Genomic DNA, 16,077 nt, shown 5'->3' with positions numbered 1-16,077 from the left:
CTCCTCCTCCTCCAGCTTTAGTGGGAGCGGAGCGGAGGAGAGGAGGAAAGGGGAGAAGAGAGGACATGGTAGAGGAAGGAGACTTCAAGAGAAAGGAGGAATGGCAGGAGAGGAAATAGAGGAAGAAAGAAAGAAAGCAGATGGGGAAATATGGAGAAGCAAGGGCAAAGTGGGAGAGGAATGAGACAAGGGCATTGGGGAGAAGAAAACAGAGATTAGACAGGAGGCAGGAGAAAAAAAGAGCTGAAAGAGAAGTCAGCAAGGAGTAGCTGGTATGTTATCCTCCTGCTCTCACATGCACAGCAACGTCACATATACTGTAGGTGTGAGTACGGAGTCACATGGGGACACACCACAACAAAACCGACGTCACCTCCTCCAAGCGTTTGAGCTGAACCTTGCCAAGGGGATCTCAGCTGTGACTAAACACGATTATCATTCTGTCCTCTGTCCGTCTTATCTGCCCTGCTGCAGACTGCGCAGAGACCGAGGGTTCCTTAAAACAAGGACGAGAGGGGGAGAGAATGAAAGGGAGACTATAGGGGATTGAGGAAAGAGAGAAATAAATGGAGGGTAGAGGGGGGAGGAGGAAAAAGAAATTGAGTGGTGCTCGAGGAGGGTGCTGGGTGTAGAAAGAAGGAGCAAATTAAAAAGTGAGCAGGGTGGGAGTTTTGTGAGGGTGGGGGCACCCTATAGAAAAAAAGGGACACAGAGAGAGGGTTTTGTATGTGCAGGAGAGGAGGGGTCTCACTGCATTATTTATAATTCAGGCTTGAAGGGAAAACTAATAAAGCCTAAGAACACAGTGTCTGTGGCCTATATTCATGTTGGAAACACTTCCCCCATTTTTTCCCCCCGAGATCACAAGGCAAAGCCGACAAAAGTCACACAAAGGCAGGGAAGCTCTAAAGAGAGCAGAGGGACGAGCCCATGAAAGGATACATGATGTTTTTCATAGCAGTCCAGAACACGTGATACTATCAGTCAACACGATGCTCTGTTGGTGCAGGTACCTGTCACGATATCTCTGGTTTAAAGGTGACCCTGCTAGATTTGACCTTTTAAAAGTTCAATTCAATTCAATTTTATTTATATAGCGCCAAATCACAACAAAAGTCGCCTCAAGGCACTTCATAGATACAGAGAAAAACCCAACAATCATATGACCCCCTATGAGCAAGCACTTTGGCGACAGTGGGAAGGAAAAACTCCCTTTTAACAGGAAGAAACCTCCAGCAGAACCAGGCTCAGGGAGGGGCGGGGCCATCTGCTGCGACCGGTTGGGGTGAGAGAAGGAAGACAGGATGAAAGACATGCTGTGGAAGAGAGACAGAGGTTAATAACAGATCTGATTCAATGCAGAGAGGTCTGTTAATACATAGTGAGTGAGAAAGGTGACTGGAAAGGAAAAACTCAATGCATCATGGGAATCCCCGGCAGCCTACATCTATTGCAGCATAACTAAGGGAGGATTCAGGATCACCTGGTCCAGCCCTAACTATATGCTTTAGCAAAAAGGAAAGTTTTAAGCCTAATCTTGAAAGTAGCGATAGTGTCTGTCTCCCGAATCCAAACTGGAAGCTGGTTCCACAGAAGAGGGGCCTGAAAACTGAAGGCTCTGCCTCCCATTCTACTTTTAAATACTCTAGGAACAACAAGTAGGCCTGCAGAGTGAGAGCGAAGTGCTCTAATAGGGTGATATGGTACTACAAGGTCATTAAGATAAGATGGGGCCTGATTATTTAAGACCTTGTATGTGAGGAGCAGGATTTTGAATTCAATTCTGGATTTAACAGGAAGCCAATGAAGGGAAGCCAAAACAGGAGAAATATGCTCTCTCTTTCTAGTCCCTGTCAGGACTCTTGCTGCAGCATTTTGGATTAGCTGAAGGCTTTTCAGTGAGTTTTTAGGACATCCTGATAATAATGAATTACAGTCGTCCAGCCTGGAAGTAATAAATGCATGAACTAGTTTTTCAGCGTCACTCTGAGACAGGATATTTCTAATTTTAGAGATGTTGCACAAATGGAGGAAAGCAGTCTTACATATTTGTTAAATATGTGCATTGAAGGACATGTCCTGGTCAAAAATGACTCCAAGGTTCCTCACAGCGTTACTGGAGGCCAAGGTAATGCCATCCAGAGTAAGAATCTGGTTAGATACCATATTTCTAAGATTTTCAGGGCCGAGTACAATAACCTCAGTTTTATCTGAATTAAGAAGCATGGGAGGAAAGGAGGATGAAAGGCATGCAGTGATCAGTTTATGGTTCGAGGCCCTCCACGGCTTCAACCTCGGGGAAAACATTGCACTTGGCTTCACTTATTACACAATAACATCGAGCCCACAGCAGATCGACTAAGCTCACCAGCAGACAGGATTATGCAAGGAAACAAGGTGCTCTTTGTAGACCCGTGCTGCATTTTCGCTCTTTATTCGCAAGAATGCTACAATGTAAAAAGTCTTACCTTTGCACTGTCTTCAGTTAATATTCTTATCAACAACCACAGAATATAACTGTGCACCCAGCTGTCCTGCATTAATATACAGTCTGTGTATTTTTAGTCCTGAGTAGTACAACATCCAGTGTTTTGATTGAGATAAAACAAGGAATTCCTTGCAGTTCTCTGCTAGAAGAACAAGCAAAACATGCACCCTTTGTGCTTTGTTCTGAAAGACTGCAGGTCACAGTGGTGTTTTGTCTGAAGGGGCTCAGATTATGGTAAATCCCATTGTAGCATCTCACTGCAGGGTCTGATGTGGGATCTAGATTAGAGGGTCTGGTTTTATGTGTATCTGTCTCTCTGTGCATATGCTTGTGCCAGAGGAGAGTATATTCCCTCCAAAATCCTGCCCCATGGGGCTCTTGACCCCACCTACAACTCAGAGGGTGGCAGGTGGTGAAGTGTGCTGGTGCTGCTGCTCCATCCCTTTTCAGTCCATTGCTCCCACCCTCACTGCCCATCAGTGAACCACTTGTAAGACAAGCGGGACAGTGCTGCACTTACTGTGAGGCTATTCCACTTCTATTAACAAATACTGCGTGTGCACGGCCTCTAAAACACACAATCTGTGCAGTCAGTTAGACATGCAAACAACAAAACCTGACAAACAGGGGGATTTATCAGCTAAATATTTTTAGTTAATGTTTTTTTTTTTTAAGTGGCTACACTTCATAAAAAGATATAGTGGCTATATGTTTTCTACTGCTAACTGTTCTAACTTCTAACTGTTAGCCATAACAGCTTAAAAAAGCGATGATACCTTTGTGTTGTGGTCTGCTGATTTTATTGCCCCCTAGTGGCCAAGAAACAAAAGCATAAACCACAGATTTACTCTAATTGCTACTGCTTTTTCTTTAATCCTTTCTTTAATTATCCTTACTTTCTTTTTATTCCATAATAATACTATACTGTTGGGCACATGGTTAGTTCAGTGGAAAATTAGGGGAATGCATGGTAGTTTTAAAGCACATGCTCAACTTTATTTGCATGATACATTTAACAGGGGTTAGCGTCATTTGTTTAAAAGCACTTTTAACTTGGCAGCTTGGCATCATGCCTGTAGTTCTCCATTGCTTTCTCAACTGGCTCTGTTTTTACTCCTTTTGTTCCCATGAGGCACTTGAAGGTCACATTCAACATTTAGCGTGCTGTTCATTTTTTAAAACTTATTTTTGTTTCAGAAAGAAAAAAGAAACTGCTGACATTTTTTTTATTATCAACAGATGATCAGTCAGTCTGTCAGTGGGCCAGGATTATACACAATCAAATCCAGAGCTGAAGAGGAAACAAGGTCAATCCTCTGCATGATCCAGCCACCATCTGTGTGTCTGTCCTGGTTATTGGGCTGCTTTGTGCTTTACACCACAAATTATTTCAACCTGGGCTCCCATTGATTTATATAAACACAGAGTTTAAACAAAGCCTATGGACACATGTAGGATCAGGTTTCCCAGATTTTTTGGCCAGCTAAAGACCATACACACATCTTAGTGATTGTGTTTTTGGGCTGCAGCTTTGAGGGTTGTTCCAGCTATAATAGTTAAACATTACATCAAGTACAATTTTAACCTATCCTTTTTTTTTTTTTAAATATATACAAAGGTTGACTAGCTACTTTTTCACATGGAAAGAGGAGAAGTGTTAAATCTAAAATGTAAATGTAGCAGCAGGTAGCAAAGGTCAGCCACTATGAGCTTGTGCCAAGGACAAGATGAGCCAAAAGGAAAGCGCGAGCATAAAACCCTCCACATTAAACGAGTGTTTCTCATTTACTTCCGTGGTTGTGAGAACCTTCACTTGGCTCTTTAGCTGTTGTGTTAACTCATCATCCCACAGTGGAAGTGACAGCAAAATACTGCAGGTTTTCATTTCAAAGCGATCTTGAGACTGTGCCAGGGGGCACAAGAAAACTCCTGGCAATGGCACATGTGCCATCCTGGAGGAGTTGGACTACCTGCGCAACCTCTATAGGGTCCAGGTATCACCTCATGCTAACAATAGTGACACTGACCCTAGTCAAACCTAAAACTAGTGAAAAAACAGTCAGAAAGGAGGATGAGGAAAGCAAAACTTCCAGTGGCCTAACCTGTAAAACCACCTGTTTTAATGACCAGATCACTATCCCACAACTTTAACTGATTTGATGCTGTTGTCTGATAAAAAAAAATCCTTTATGTTTTTTTTTAGTAGTGTACTTTTTCTTGAACTGAAATATCCAAATTTCCCCTCTAGGAACTGTAATATTTTGGCCTGTTTGATATCCTTTAAAATCAGTGGTGCCACTGATGCACCTAAATGACGACCGGTTACTCTCTGTGACTGACAGGCTTACTCTTTTTAATAGCTGAGTGTGAGAGGGAATAGCAAATCAGCCGAGAGTCTGTTGAAAAGACATCATCCCCCACATGCTGGGAAAAAAATAAGCTGTCATTTCTAATACATTCTTAACAGAAGAGCCTCTGAGTGCAGAATAAAACATATTTTATGACACTTAATTATGAACTATGGTACCCGTGTGTTGGGCATTATTAGCTTCAAGGGCTGCCTACATGGTACTGCATATCTCGGTGATTTCAGCTGATGTTTCATTTATCAAGGTCCAGCCCGACACGATGTGGGAAGAACCTGACAGTCCGCTGGCTCCACTGCATAAGAGAGAACGGCAGATAGTTTAGTTTAACCCTGTCAGATCAACAAGAATTTGCAAGGATGATACATTGTTAAGAGTTTCTGTTATCATGAATTATGTGGTAGAAATGTGACCTAGATTCAGCGGGGGCGTGGGTGAGTGGGGGATCCAGAGTGTTAGCAGCTCTGTTTGAGAAACCAGAAAAGCCTGCATCACATAGATTATAAGGACATACACTGTTTTAAAATACACAGCTTGACACATGCACAGTTACTTATCCCAATAAAGCAGTTCCTCCCCTGCCATAGAAATTGTATCACCACTACATGAAGCTAGATGCAAATGCAAATGTATGCCACAGACACCAGTGCCTCCTGTGACGATGCTAGCGTGGCTAACACTGTTAGAGATGAATATCCTGCAGTAAGCAATTGGAGCCATCTGCTTTTGCTAAAATTAAATACTTCATCTAATTGTCCTCTGAAGACAGTCGGCTCGCAAATGTTGCAAACATAACAGAGAGGAGCATGGCTAAATCAAATAGCAGCCACACAGCATAGTGCACTCTTGTGAGCCACACAAGCAGCAGCAGTGCCAAATTATGATGTTACCATTCAGGAAAACTGGGTCACCACTTGTGTTTTAATGCACTCCTTTCGTCATGAACTCTTAACAGCATTACTCATGTTCAAATCAAATCCACTGCCAGTCTCTGTAATATCCACAGAGCCTCGTATTTATTTACACAGATTTATAATAAAGTAGGAGTTGTGTAGATATGTTTTGTTAGTCAGTGTCAATGCATTTATTTATTTTAATCGATTAACTGCAAGCCTAGAAGTTGTGCTGGAGCTACAGTCAATGCAGGCCAATCTGTTTTAACCTTTAAATATAGGTAAAGAAAGGTAAAGGTAAAGAAAATATTAATAGAGCAACAAACATATAGAGTGCAAGTATTCATGTATGCTGTCTCTTTTTCTGTTCAGCAGATGTAAACTTGATCAGTGCTTTCCAACAATAATACTCAGCTCAGTGTAATCTGATACTGAGTCGAGCTTTACAAGTGTTCATGGTTTGCAGCTGTAAAATCAGGAAGTGCTTTTAAAGCCAAAGCTTAACTCAACAGATTTGTCATTTTTTAAAATCTCCACACATTTTCAACTTTTATACAAACAGAACCTCCAAGAGAACCTTTGGATGTCGACCATAAATACCGTCATTATTGTTTTTAGGACGTACAGTAGCACATAAGCGTCATATCAGTGCTGTGTGTTTTTCATTTCTCTCAATTAAGCTCAAGAGAAAAGGTTTGGAAGACAGTTTAAAAATAAGTAAGGATCTTTAGATACATTTTATGTTAAATACAGATGGAGATTAAAGTTTTCATACACGGTTAAGATTAAAAAAAAACCTCACCTTTGGTTTAGAATAACCAATGTGATGAACAGCTAATGCAGTTTGGGGTTTACAGTGCACACAGTTTATATCTCCTTCAATATCTAAACTCTCATTTTGGATAAAGAAAAACCTTTAAAGAAAAAAATCTTAATGTGGATGAAAGGAAAGATCTATAAGTAAACTGAAAGAGGACACTGCTTTTCTTCCAGGATGAAAGAGGCATCCTCAAAAGAGATTGTAAATGTGTGGAGAACAGAATTGAATTTTCACTAAACACGCTTTGAGACACCTTTGAGAGGACTGTTTTGAGCTGAAAGGCAGGAAGAAAAAAGCAGATGATCTGAGCGGAAAAAAGTGTGAAAAGAGGAGAACTTGATCTTCTGCTACAACGTTATGAAATTCATAACATCGTGACACCCTTTAAAATCATACTGTGGGTATTACCTCAGCCTTCATTGCTTCTTGTCAACCTTTGATACCTCTTCCCGCCTCCTCCCCAACCCTGCCTGACCCCGTCGCCTTCACACTAATGATGGTATGGAAGTGGGAAAGAAGGTTTATAAACCAGACTGACTTCTCTAAATCTAATCTATATGTTAATGAGGCATAATTCGGACACAGAGGTAGAACAGGACTGGTGTAATTCAATGGACTGCAATCCATGAAAGTCTTTGCAACCATTGCCGTGCGGGGCCATTAAAAATCAGAAAAGAGCCCCGTGCAGGTCAGTGGGAGGGATTGGAATTCATCAGCTTTCTACTACTGTGAAAATTGTTCTACTCATCTAAAGGACAGGAATCTAAATCCACCTCATCACTACCATGAAAACCCAGCAGCGCTGTGGTGCGTAATATGGACACACAGTGTGTATCCAAGAGTGTTCGGAGCTGTGTGTTCTCTCAAGCAACGACAACATTAATCAAATCTGACTCGGCCGCTGAAACACCCATCCACTCCCTCCCCCCATTTCCTGAACAACCAACTCTGGCTCTCTCCTTCGCTCATGCACCACCCTCAACAGCCGTATACTACCACTCTCTGATGTCTTTCCACTCTGCGTTTTTTTGTAACAACTTTTATGTTCATTGGTCTTGAATCGAATGATTTTTCGCTGAACCTGCCGGTCAATCCTTTCCTGTCCCTTTTAAAGTCACAGCATCGCAGTTCTTCTTCAGTTCAGCCTTAAATAACCTGGGCTAAAGTAAGCCTCTGCTCGAGAATTTATGGTAATTCGTGGCAGGAAACTCACTCAGAACTGCAGGTCATTGCTCCAAAGCCCACATGACAAATGAACCAAGAAAAAGGTTCCACATCAGCAGAGCCACTTGTCCTCATATTCAGGGCACAGATGGAGGTCTGACGTCAGAGAGTCGTGCATGACGCCATCTTTAACTGTCATCTGCATTTCTGAACACACACACACAGAGACACACATACTCTTACAAGCTTCCCACTCGCCACAAAGACATGCACACTCAAGAGCGTCCAGGTATACTGCATCTAATGTGGCTCGATGCTCAACATTTTCTGTCACTTTCTATTTCTGTCCCCAAAAGTCTCAGTTAAGTGACACACAGCAGCCGGAGCTGCTTTTCAGATGTACTTTTGTTCCATTTTATTTCACTTTCCCAGCCCCATAAAACGGGGCTGAACTTGCCACCTTTTATGGCCCTTTGCTTTGTCTTTATTCTATGACCACTACCACAGCCACTCATTCAGCATACCAATACTGCCACCTATGGGACAGTAGTAGGACTACAACTATTAATTGTAGGCAAGTATTAACACACAGAAAAAAGGAAAATCAAATTGATTATCAGCCGCTATGTTTTGTGATTTTTTGCAACACGAGGACTGTTTTCATTAGACATTTTGACGGCAGTATCACTTAATTCTGCATTAAGTATCTCATCTTAGTTGTTATACACTAAAAAAAGTGTTGGATTTACTTAATTCAATAGTGGATGATTGAAACATGTTTAGATGAAGTAAGTTGAGCTCTTAGAATATTTTAATCCTTCACAATTTTGTCATTTTATCCCAACACTATTCAATAACTTTTACTCCAATAGTAATTGGTCACTTAAATACTACATGCTTTCTTCATATTACACAATGTTCAACAAGGTCTAGAGTCTGGTTTACATAAAAATTGAATGGATTTACTACTACCATCCTCCTATCTTTATCCGGGTTGCAGGGGGCTGGGGCATAACCCCAAAGTGATAGGTTAAGAGGCAGGGTACAACCTGGACAGTCTATCACATAGAGACAAGCAACCATTTGCACTCACATTCATGGGCAATTTGGAATCACCAAGTCAAGTCAAGTATTTATTTATTGTCATTGTCAAAGAACAATGAAATTGCGTTTGGGGCTTCCGTACAACCCGTAAAAAACAAACAAACAAATACCCCTTAAAACCCAAGTGTAAATATTTAACCCAGTGTGACTTCAGTGCAATGAGACAATCCTTAGCAACAACATGAGAACAAGACAGGTAATGTTCATAGGACATTCAGACAAAGACCTGAGAAACATGACAAAATGCAACAATGCAACCCGTTCAATATTATTGTACTGTGAGATATGATGGTTGTCTATTTAAGAAAGGGGGGGGGGGGGGGAAGAGAGAATAAAGATATAATGCACCAATGCAAACCAGTTCAGTGCTATTAAGAAGTTGGATATGGTTATTGTCCGTGAGAGGGGGGCAGAGAGGGGAGGGGGGCAGAATTCAGGAGCCTCACAGCCTGTGGATACAGGCTGTTGGCCAGTCTGGATGTTCTGGCCTGTATAGACCTGTACCTTCTCCCTGAGGGCAGCAGGTGGAAAAGGTGGCGCGCAGGGTGATGTTGGTCCCGCAGGATACTGTGCACCCTCCTCAGACAGCGAGTGGGGAAGATATTACTGATCTCTGGCAGAATTGTTCCAATAATTCTGCCAGCTTCTTTCACCACCCGCTGGAGTGCTTGCTGGTCGGCCTTGGTGCAGCTGGGGAACCACACTAGAAATCCATACGTCAGAACGCTGCTGATGGCACAGTTATAGAAGTTCAACATCAGAGGTCTGGGAATGTGTGCGCTCCGTAGTCTCCTCAGGTAGTAGAGGCGCTGTTGGGCCTTCCGTGCAACTAAGGTGATATGGTTGCCCCAGGACAGGTCCTCGGTCACAGTTACCCCCAAGAATTTAAAACTGCTCACCCTCTCCACCGCCTCACTGCCAATGAAGAGAGGCAGATGGTTGTTATGACCCTTCCTCCGGAAATCTACAATGATCTCCTTGGTCTTTTTGGTGTTTAAGACCAAGTTATTGTCGTGGCACCATGACTCTAGTTGTTGCACCTCTGTCCTGTAGTTTGTCTCATCGTTGTTGGATATAAGTCCGAGCACTGTGGTGTCATCGGCAAACTTAACAACTCTAATAACTACATGATGTTTAACTGTGGGAGGAAACCAGAATACCCAGAGAGAACCCACTGCAAATCCGCCAGAATTGGGATTTGAACCAAGGACCTTCTTGCTGTGAGGCAACAGCTTAACAAAAGCAGGAAAGCTATGATTTCAAGGCTTGATGCAGAATTTTCAGTATGTTTTTGTCCTTGACAGGTTAAACCACAACAAATGGCGATAGCATAAACGTGGTGTGTGTCCGTGTGTGTGTAGTTGTCTGCCTCTTATAACTCCAGTGATTTTCCTGCAGTTTGAAATCTCATGTGATCTTGTGAATTTCATGAGTCCAGCAACTAATCACTCTTACTAGATTGTATCAGATCACCTCAACAAGAACTAATTAAGTTGTTGAATTTCATACAAATCCTACATAATTTAATTACGTTCACCAAACACACAAGACATTATTTTGTTCAAATTACAAGTTAGACTTTTGTAAATGTAACAACCGCCCAATTTCCTTTTATCGGTATACCCAAAAAAGTAGAGGCGGCTGCTCAACTTGACTGAGATGGATGCCTTCACCAAACCACCATCCAAAGTGCGCGAGATGAAATCATGTGCGGTGTCGCCAGATTTAACATTGCTGTATTATTGACTTACTTCACTCGAACATGATATGAACAATTTAATCTACCCTCTCTGCATATCACGTAGTTTCTACACTATATAGTTACACTTAATTTTAAAGCATGAGCAGGATGCTTACATAAATCCAAGAGCTGGCCCAGCTATGGACAAAAAAAGCAAGATACAACCTTAATATGTCACCAGACCATCTAAGAGAGTCAGACTGTTGTTGTGTGTTGACTGTGGTTGTGGATGTGAGAGTGTGTGGTTGTTTGCCACACATGCCAACGTGAGAAAACCAACGCATGCACACAGATAACATGCAACAAGAGGACCACATGGTTCAGGTCCATGGTGTCCCCAAAACTAACTAATGAGGATTAAGAAATACATTTTAATCATCAGTACAAGCCATGCTTTAAATGCACACATGTGATATTACTCAAGCATGAATACATAATGTGCATTTCTTTAAGGAGTTTGTTTACAGAAACTGAACTCGAACGCGTCCCTATATCAGACTCACTGACCGTTAGGCTGCTGTTTTAAACTGTTTATTTCTCCAAGTGCTGTTTCCCAAACACCGCTTCCTACAGATAACATCTTCATTCCCAGACATGCGTGCACCATTGCTTTGTCATCTTTGCACACAAACATCTGCTCTTGAAACAGGCTGTTTAAAATATGAAACACATGTTTAACTAAACCTAAAAATTGCACTGCAAAGATTTCAAAAAGATACAGAATGTGTGGATAAAAGGTTTAAAGCCTGTGCAAAACATCTGAGTCACTGCCGCGTGTGGAATGAATGAACGAACTTAATATGCACGTGCTGAGTACATTAGTTTTAAACAGCATAAAAACTGGAGTGTAAAGCTGGAAATATAGATCTGCAGCAGAAGCCTTTTAAAGTTATGGAATTTTATTGAGTTATGAAATCAGCAGGACAGAAAGGGCAAGAAAGAGGGAAGGGGGAGGGGCTAAAAATGAATCTGCATTGAAATGAGAGCTTGGAAGTGATTTAGCTTATCGGGTTTGATGCCATTTCCTGGCAAATGCAATAGGGAATGATATCATAGGATAAGGAGGCGTGGCCACCGCGTGGTCAGCTCTTCATTAAACACAATCACAAAAAATCTTGGCTGCTCGTCTCAAAGCTGCAGTTTATATAACTGCCGACTTCAAAGGCTTCTCATTCTGCTGAGTCGCGTTTAATTACACGGAAGAAAGAGTCATGCACGACCCACAGTGAGAATGGGGGCGTGTGTGTGTGTGTGTGTGTGTGTGGGGGGGGGGGGGGGGGGGGTAGACAGAGGTGAGAATGAAACATGAGTGAGAGAGTGCAGGAGTGAAAGGACCAGACAAGGGGAAAGGCTTCTATTTATAACTGATTGTTTCTGTTGGAAGCAGTAAGGCCTCATCTCTTCTCTTAGCTTGGCTGCACTTGCACAAAAATGACCTTTAGCTTAATGCTGTGGCACACATGTAGCACTGCTGTATCCAAACATCCTTCTCACAGGAACAATTGGAGAAACCGACAAAATGCGCAGCTTTGCCGGGACTTCCCTGCCTTAATCCAACCTGACCTTCATCCTCCTCTCTCTCTCTCCTTCCCTGCACATCTCACATTAAAACTTATGGGCAGTCATTCTGCATTATTTTGATGAAACCAAAAGGGAATTCGCTCCAAGTTTCCATATAAGGCCTCAAGCTGAACAGGCTCCTCGCTGCAGTTGAATATTTGCTGGGTGAGCTGTCCCAGCAGAGGGTTTAGACTAAAACAGGATGGGCTGAGAAAGACACCCACCCCTCCCACTTGCTCCCCCCCCCCCACACACACCACCACCCCCTTCCTCCCCTCCCCAAATCCTTCCCCTCCTTCAAATGTACACACAGTGAAAGAAAACAGAGAAGCAAATGCAGATGATACAGAATCCAATTTCCAGACCTGCAAGATGTGCACTCTCATATATCTCTCTCGAACACATGCGTAAACATTCCCATGCAAAAGTCACGCAGACTCAGGCTCCTCTTACCCATAGGGAGCCCCTCACAGTCAGACATGGCCACAGAGGTTCGGGACAGCGTCTTCCCTGGTCAGTTAGGTGTAAGCAGCTGATTGCTTCTTCTCTATTTGTGCCTCCTTCAATGTGTGGTCCAACTCTTTGCTTTCTACTTTTATCTCTTAGACTGTTTCACTCTAAGACTCTCTATCGCCTTGTCTGCTTTCACTCTCTCCCTCTGGCTCCCAATCTGGCTAGTGGCCCTTAGATATGCCAGTCAAACATCGGACACCGCGCGATTGGACACTAAATTTGTAACTACAGCCCTCACTTGGGATACTGTTTCTCTTAGATATGACAGACCTTTGAGCTATGATGTCACAGGCTTTCTACTGAAAGCACATGTAATCATTAAAATTAAAAAAGATAAGAGTTTTGTTTCACTTTGCCTCCGACAAAACAGGCAGGCTAAGCATTTTCCTAAGAAACTCCTTATGAAATAACCAGAGCCACATTTGTTTTCCAGTGTGCTTTTCTCCTCATCCCTCCAGCCTGTAACAGAAACCCTTCAGTAAACTTCTTATCCCTTGAGAGACAGGTTTGCCCAGGCCTGGCGGAAAAGCTCGGCATTTTTGGCAGTAGTCACTTTTATTTCCTGCAGAGGGCAGTAGTGCCTCATTGAGGATTGTATGGAGAAACCTTGTGTTGCTCCCAGGTCCTCAAGCAGCTTAGATACCAAGAAAATTCCAGGATCAAATGACTCGTCAAGACTGCATTTTTGACAGCTAAACATAAACTCGGTCAGTGCTGCGTATTGTTTCCTATAAATAAGTCAGAGACAATGTTTATGAGTAATTCCATTTACTCTGTTTTTACTAAATACAAGCAGACAGGAAGCAGAAAACTAGTTCTCTCTTTTGTGGCCAGACAAGACGTGAAGAGACAAACTAGACAAGAGGAAAGTAAAAGCTGGGCTACTGATCATCCACGTCAGCTTTCACCCTTTGTTTTAAATCCTTTTGTGATGGAGGAGACAAAGAAAAGTGCTTGCCAGACACTTCATAATGCTGCACGAATTACCGGCCTACTTGCCTGCAGCTTTTATTGAATTCGTTGCCAGCCTTTCCACACTTTTAGCTCTGAATTACTTCTCGGCTTACTCAGCTGACCCTTTGTCACTTGACTGGGAGGATTAACAAGAGGGAAAAGTTCAGCATGTGATTAAGTGTGGGTCAGATGGAAGACTTTTCCAGCAAAACCAGTGTCAGAAAGGTTAGGATTAAGTGCCAGGGGACCGGGGTTATCTTGAGAATTTGAGAGAACACAGGGGATGAGATGTTAGAGGGCTTCCTGCTCTGTTATCTGTCCACCAGACCTGTCAGTAACCCCTCCGCCCTCCCCACAGCCCAGCAGCCCAGCATTCACACTGGGACCAGCTTAGCTGTTTGATCTCCAGCTCTTGTTTGCAGAGGAGCTTGAAGGCCTTTTTGTAAACACAACCTAAACCTTCACCCCATAGAGACCTCTTGAACCCCCGTGAGATCTGGCAAACAGAAAGTGAACCAGCCACCGCAGCGCAGTTTTACTCGCATGTAATAACTGTGGCTGAGGTAATGTCAGACCTATGCCCAGATTGTGTTTAATTACACTGTAAAGCAGTTTAATACAAGTTTTCAGCCTGCATCTCGTATTAACTGCATGGCAACGGCACATATACACAAGAAACCAGGTTACTGGGAGAAGCAGGACATTTAAAAGATGTGTGACCCCTACAATAGCCTGGTAACTATAAAACCTGCATTACCGTACAGTTAGAGGCTTGCTTTTACTTGATAATTACGACTAAATTACAGTGAGAACAATGATGACAGGCCACCTGTTTGATGAAGCACGCACTCTCTTTGCAAGCAACAAATGTCAACAGTCCGAAAAACCCAGATTTTAACTTCATTTAAATCCAGGAAAACACACACCAGCGGTGATTTTCAGCTGTGTTATTTTAGTAATGGTGACAGTAATTGGGGCACAAACTAGGAAAATAACAGGATGTAATGTAAACTGCTGGAATAAAAAGGCAGTGACAGTAAAACAAACAATCAGGAGCAACCGGCAAGCATGGAGAAGCAGCAATGGGTAACTAAATATTCATTTAAAGGCTCGACAGTAAAACGTCTCGTGGCCCGGGGGTCTTTGTATCACGGCGAGCCTCAGACGTATAACGTTTCATTCTTTCAGATGATTATTAATGAGATTTGACCTTCTCACGTATCAGACAAGTAAACTTTAAGGCGTGGCCGTTAAAGCAATCAGATCCTTTATGTTGATTTTCTGCCAAGACCTTTTTTAATCGAGCCAGCCAGCAAAATGCTGAATGCTGATAGCAGTAGGTACTCTGAACCATGTGAATTATTTTAAAAATAATGAATTCGATGTGAACTTTTAGGTAAATCCATCTTCAGTAACTGTACTGCAGATTTTTTGTCTGTAAGCTGTATTTGATACTCTTTTTCTTTCACCAGACGTGATCATAATCTTTTATTGCCAAATTTATAATAATAGAAATATTAATTAATATTCTCTAACACTTTAATATTAATACTGTTTTACATCATAAATGGAAAAGCTCCCTATTTTTTTATGTTTTGTGTGCAGATGATTTTTCGTGCATCATTCACACACCACATGTTCTAAGATTCACTGTTTGCTGATGTTCATTTAAGACTTAAAAAATTAAACAATTACATTTTTTACTTGCTGAACTGCTTATTAATTGTGACTTCTGATATTTAACCCTTTAGTATGTGTGTTATAATACACCACACTGTAAGTGTATGTTTAAAAACAGCACGTTAGAGTAAAATAAACTGCGACTGTATCTCACAATAAATGGCATTTTTGAACTATCGCAGGTGTCGATAAAAGGTGGCCTGAGCGAAAAGGCCTACTTTAATGTGTCTCTGTTAATGATGCTTCAATAGCTACAGTAGCTGTGAGTGCAGGTACTAATGAACTCTTAATAGTGTTAAATCTAACAGCCTCCAAATGATTCCACTAACTGTTTTATGGCCGTGTGGGCAGAACCCTAATTGGGGACTTGTGGATTCACAGCTCTCTTAACGACCTGCACTCGGAAACAAAACCTGTTCTCCACGGCGCTGAACACAGAGAACAATCACTTCTATTTCCCATCATAATTTTAATTTATAATTGATTCATTTCATAGCGTATTTCTGTAAAAACGCATTTTAATTACTTTCCGGTTTTGTCTCCGAACCATTGTGACACATCCTAAAGAATCCAAGACACATACAAAGCTAAATGAAAGACATCACTTATATATATGTTTATTTATGTAACAAAAACACATAAAAATTAATCCCACAACAGTTAGATAGAAAGAGTGCTACTTTTAATATTTTATCTTCATCTTTTAAACCCTATTCCTCGCATCTCAGATGGAGACATGTCAGTGGCTAACCTTGTTTGTAGTTTACAAGAAAAACAAAACACAAATTAAAAGT

General features: G+C 41.9%; 1 protein-coding gene across 1 annotated transcript in view; it reads right to left on the bottom strand.

Annotated features, from left to right (window-relative positions):
• Positions 1 to 12,744, bottom strand: part of eml1 (EMAP like 1) — a 52,866-nt gene extending 40,122 nt beyond the window's left edge. The window contains exon 1 of the mRNA XM_080870112.1: positions 12,590 to 12,744. Within this exon, the coding sequence (XP_080726238.1) occupies positions 12,590 to 12,617 (28 nt within the window). The 5' untranslated portion in view covers positions 12,618 to 12,744. The remainder of the gene's footprint in view (positions 1 to 12,589) is intronic.
• Positions 12,745 to 16,077: the final 3,333 nt, after the last annotated feature.

This window comes from Rhamphochromis sp. 'chilingali', assembly GCF_963969265.1.
Source record: "Rhamphochromis sp. 'chilingali' genome assembly, chromosome: 21".
Classification (NCBI taxonomy): domain Eukaryota; kingdom Metazoa; phylum Chordata; class Actinopteri; order Cichliformes; family Cichlidae; genus Rhamphochromis; species Rhamphochromis sp. 'chilingali'.
This window is presented reverse-complemented; position numbering and strand designations above follow the sequence as displayed.